Source organism: Sardina pilchardus, chromosome 13, assembly GCF_963854185.1.
Source record: "Sardina pilchardus chromosome 13, fSarPil1.1, whole genome shotgun sequence".
Classification (NCBI taxonomy): Eukaryota; Metazoa; Chordata; class Actinopteri; order Clupeiformes; family Clupeidae; genus Sardina; species Sardina pilchardus.
In genome coordinates, this window is record NC_085006.1 from 21,260,392 (window position 1) to 21,265,391 (window position 5,000).

The 5,000-nt window shown below is 45.4% G+C and overlaps 1 protein-coding gene across 1 annotated transcript in view; it reads right to left on the reverse strand.

Annotated features, from left to right (window-relative positions):
• megf6 (multiple EGF like domains 6) overlaps positions 1-5,000 on the reverse strand; it is a 67,237-nt gene that overhangs the window by 7,504 nt on the left and 54,733 nt on the right. Inside the window, 3 exon segments of the mRNA XM_062551950.1 lie at positions 235-363; positions 4,148-4,276; positions 4,819-4,947. Of these exon segments, the coding sequence (XP_062407934.1) occupies positions 235-363; positions 4,148-4,276; positions 4,819-4,947 (387 nt within the window).

Below are 5,000 nucleotides of genomic sequence, written 5' to 3' on the forward strand. Positions count from 1 at the left end.
AAATAGCATATTTACTGCCCTTGTGTATTAACTTCATAGAAATTGTGCAAAATCAATTTATAATCCGTGGCTAATAGTTGGGAAATGACGGTATTCATTTGTATTATTACTATTAGTCTCTTTAGTCTCTGACCCTGGGTGAGAAGAGTTCTATTATTGGTTGGTATGTGGAGGGACTAGTATGAACTTTGACCTTTTGACCTCTGTGGTGGGAGGTGCAGTGACGTACTGTACCTGTCTCACAGCGAGTGCCTGTCCAGCCGAGGTTACACCTGCAGCTCCCGTCTGCCGCATCACACACACCTCCATTCACACAGTCACACACACCGCGGCAGTGCAGCCCGTACCGACCTGTGGGACAAACTGTATACACACACACACACACACACACACACACACACACACACACACACACACACACACACACACACACACACACACACACACACACACACACACACACATTGCACTACTAAATTAAACTGTAAGTCATAGGTTTTCTGCATTATTCACAATATCAATAAATGACCCAATATAATCTAACTTAATAAGAAAATAGTGCATGCAAATGTACTACCGGTACACACACACACACACACACACACACACACACACACACACATTCCTCTAGTCCAGTCTTCTCTAGGCCCTTCCACCTCTCTTCTCATCTCTTTCCACCCCTCCACCTCCATCCTTCCCTGCCTCCCTCTCTCTTCTTCTCCTCTAATCACCCTTTCCACTCCTCCGTCATGCTCCCTCTCTCTTTTTCCCACTCTGACTCATGCCAATCAAATCCCCATTCTAATTCCTCTCTCGCTCCTCCAATGTGGAAAGACACCAGGCCTGATTGCTCCAGCAGGGAAAGTCAACAGTAACACAGACACCATGCCCATTCTCTCCCTCTCTCTTCTACTGTATTCCTCTCTCTCTCTCTCTCTCTTTTCCCCCTCTCCCTCTCTTCTACTCCTCTCTCTCTCTCTTCTATTCCCCTCTCTCTCTCCCCTCCTCTTTCTCTCCCTCTCTCTCTATCTCTCACTCTCTCCCACCCTCTCTCTCCCTCTCCCTCTCTCCCTCTCTCTTCTCTCTCTCTCTCTCTCTCTCTATTTCCTTTAATCCTCCTCTTCTTCCCATGTAATCACAATATTTAGACAGAGAATATTCTGGGTTCCCCCAACAGGGGTGGCGGAGAGATGTTCCGCTCCGGTTCCATGGGAGAACGGGAGCGCGGATCAAGTTCCTGATATCGCTCTTTAAGGAATCGTTCCAAGAGAACAAACTTCCAAGGGCCGTCTCTCTGGATTTCTCTTCCATTTCACCGTCTCACTGTCACTGAGAGCGTATGTGTGTGTGTGTGTGTGTGTGTGTGTGTGTGTGTGTGTGTGTGTGTGTGTATCTGTGTGTATGCTTGTCTGTATGAAATCATGTGTCTGTGTGAGTGGCAATAGACCTGTGTGCATACAATGTGTGTGGAGATTTATCTCCGCATCCAACTGTGTGTGTGTGTGTGTGTGTGTGTGTGTGTGTGTGTGTGAGTGTGTGTGTGTGTATGAACACGTGCGTTCTCCTCTAGCTTACGTGGCCTGGTCTACATGTGAGATGTTTGTGGTGGAGATTAAGTAGCAGCGATGCTGTGTTCCGTGTCGATGGGACTGGCGGAGGAACACATAAACAAAGCGGGGAATCAAAGAGACCGATCCCTCTGTGTGCGCGAACACACACATACACACACACACACACACACACACACACACACACACACACACACACACACACACACAGATGCACACACACACACATACACATACACACACACTAAATTACCCAGAGAAACATGATTATTCTTTTATGGTGCTGCCAGATCAGACCACTACTCACTAATGATATGGGGGCCTAAATAAACTTGTGTGTAAGTATGTGCATGAGTGTGTGTGTGTGTGTGTGTGTGTGTGTGTGCGTGCGTTTGTACTGTATGTGTGTGTATTATGAGCCACATTATTTAGATGGTGGAGTATTACTTACATAGAGGTGGAGTGACAGGGTATTCAGTGTGTGGCAGTGTCTTAGCATGATAAATGCTTTTCGGGTGTGTGTATCTACATGTGTCCATGTGTGTGTGAGAGTGTGTGAGTGTGTGAGTGCTGGGTGGGGTGGCTGACTGTCTATTAATATACGTGCATGTGTCTTTATCTGTGCGTGTGTGTGTGTGTGTGTGTGTGTTTCTGTGTGTTGAAAAGTCCCATGCTAATTGTGATAATGGAGACATTTGGGGGCTGTTTATTTAAGAGACGTGCTGCGAGAGCGCCTGGTTGGTCGGGCTGATGCCAGCCGCTCTGATTGGTTGCCAGCCGGTGGCCACAGCAAAACGAAGGGTTTATTTTAAAACAGATGAGCCGGGGGTGGGGGGGGGGGCATTCTGGAAAACCAGACACTTAGGAGTTAGCGTTAGCAGATGTAGTCACAGGCTCACTATATGTGTCTATATGTGTGTGCGACGATATGAAGACATCACTCACAGTGTGCATGTGTGTGTCTGTGTGTGTGCATGTGTGTGGTGTGGTGTGGTGTGTGTGTATGTGTGTACATGTGCATGTGTGTGTGGCATGTGTGTGTGTGTGTGTGTGTGTGTGTGTGTGTGTACAGTATGTGTGTGCATGTGCATGTGTGTATGGCGCGTGTGTGTGTGTGTGTGTGTGTGTGTGTGTGTGCAGGCGCACGGCATGCACGTGCATGTGTGTGTGTGTTTCCCTTCGAAATCAAGTTAATGATGGCAAACAAGTTAATGCAAATGAAAGAATGTAATTACATCTAAAAAAAAAACCCTCCATGGATGAAAATACACAAATCAGCAGCCCTAGCGTCCATGAAACAGTAGCAATGAGCTCATAAACACAATAACAAACTAGAAAAGCACTCCAAGAGTGGAGACCTCCGCCAAGCGAAAACATAATCGCCTCCTGGATTCACGGTGATCCGGATCCCTCCCAAAATTCAATGGCTTCTTCCTTGGGTCATTTCAGACCTTTCCTGAAATTTCATCGAAATCCATCCATAACTTTTTGAGCTATCTTGCTAACAGACAAACATACAAACAAACATACAAACAAACCCGATGAAAACATAACCTCCTAGGCGGAGGTAACCGTGAGAGATTGGAACACAATTGAGTGAGAGCAGGAAACGCTAATAGTGCTAACGCTAATAGTGCTTAGAACGCTAGCGCTAACAGCGCTAAGACCGCTAATGCTATAGTGCTAAGAACGCTAACACTAACAGTGCTAAAGAGGGACGAGAAGAGAAGAGAGGAGAGCTGTTATGGGACAGAGAAATGGTGGTAACAAACATGGTGGATGGAGAAAACAAAGAGAGAGTTAGAACGGCAGAGGACAGGAGAGAGATAGAGAGACAGAGACAGAGAGAGACAGAGACATTGAGAAAGAGATAGAGAGAGACAGAAAGAGAGAGACAGAGAGAGACTGAGAGACATTGAGAAAGAGAGAGAGAGAGAGGGAGAGAGAGAAAGAGAGAGAAACTGCCAAGAGAACAAAGAATTTGGTCACTGTCAGACAGAGATGGTTGAGACAGGAGCACTTCCTACACTGTGAAAAGTATGAGATTGTGAGACCGACATTCTTCCTCAACTTCCAAATAGCACTTTCAAGATTGTGACATCAATGAAACTAGAAAAGCAGACCATTACACCACTAAGCTAAATACATAAACGCCTCAGGAATTACGGATCACTCTCAAAATGTAATCGTTTCTTCCTTGGGTCATGTCCGACCTTCCCTGAAAATCTCATCAAAATCCACTCACTTTTTGAGTTATCTTGCTAACAAACAGACAGACAGACAGACAAACAGACAGACAAACAAACGCCGGTCCCCGGTGAAAACATATACCTCCGTCGGCGTTTATGTATTTAGCTTAGTGGTGCAATGGCATGGTATGGCCACGTGGTGGCGATCTGAATAGTTTAGGTCCAAATGTATGACAATGACGGTCTGACGGTCTGCGCTCTCCGAGTGCTTTTCTAGTTATTTTATTATAATAAAGCAAGTTTGAATTTGAGAGAGAGAGAGAGCAGAGAGAGAGAGAGAGAGAGAGAGAGAGAGAGAGAGAGAGACAGAGTTCAGTGCCAGCAGCTCACCTTCCTGGCAGGACTGTCCTGTCCGTCCAGAGGCGCAGTTGCACCTCCCAGTCACCGGATGGCACTGTCCACCCTCTCCACACAAGCAGGACATTGCACAATCCTTCCCATAATAGCCAGCTGGACAAGCTGGGGAAGACAAATGGACAGGAGAATGTGATCCATTTGTCAAGGTACCTTCAGTTCATAGTTTTTCTCCCCATACATCTTGAAAATGTTCAGTCATTTCAAATGCCATTTCCAAAACCACAACAGTCAAGCTACTGCAATACAAACAATAGCAATATTAGATAATTTAGTCTCTTCAAAATCTCTGCAAAATCTCAAGCTCTTCCCTAGTCGAGTAGGTATGTATATACTGTATCATTTTATTTACAGACTCAAAGTCAAGATAAAAAAACACACACATAAATAAATTCATACAGACATACAAATTACTGTCCAGTGTCCACATATTACATAAAGGGTACATACATACATACATACATACATACTGTACATACATTACACACACATGCATACATACAGTATATACATACATACACACACACACACACAAACATAAATGCATACATACACACACATACATGCCTACATACACACATACATACTGTACATACACACATACACATATAGATACATACATATTGTCAGATAGTTAGTTTACTCACATCTACTGCAGTTGGCTCCAAGGAATCCCGGCTTGCACTCACAACTCCCCGTCTTGAAGTCACAGCGCCCTCCATTGGTACATCGACACCTTCGCCTGCAGTTTGGTCCATATGTTCCCTCCCGACATCCTTAGGCAGACACAACCACGCACGTACACACGCACGCACGCACGCACGCACGC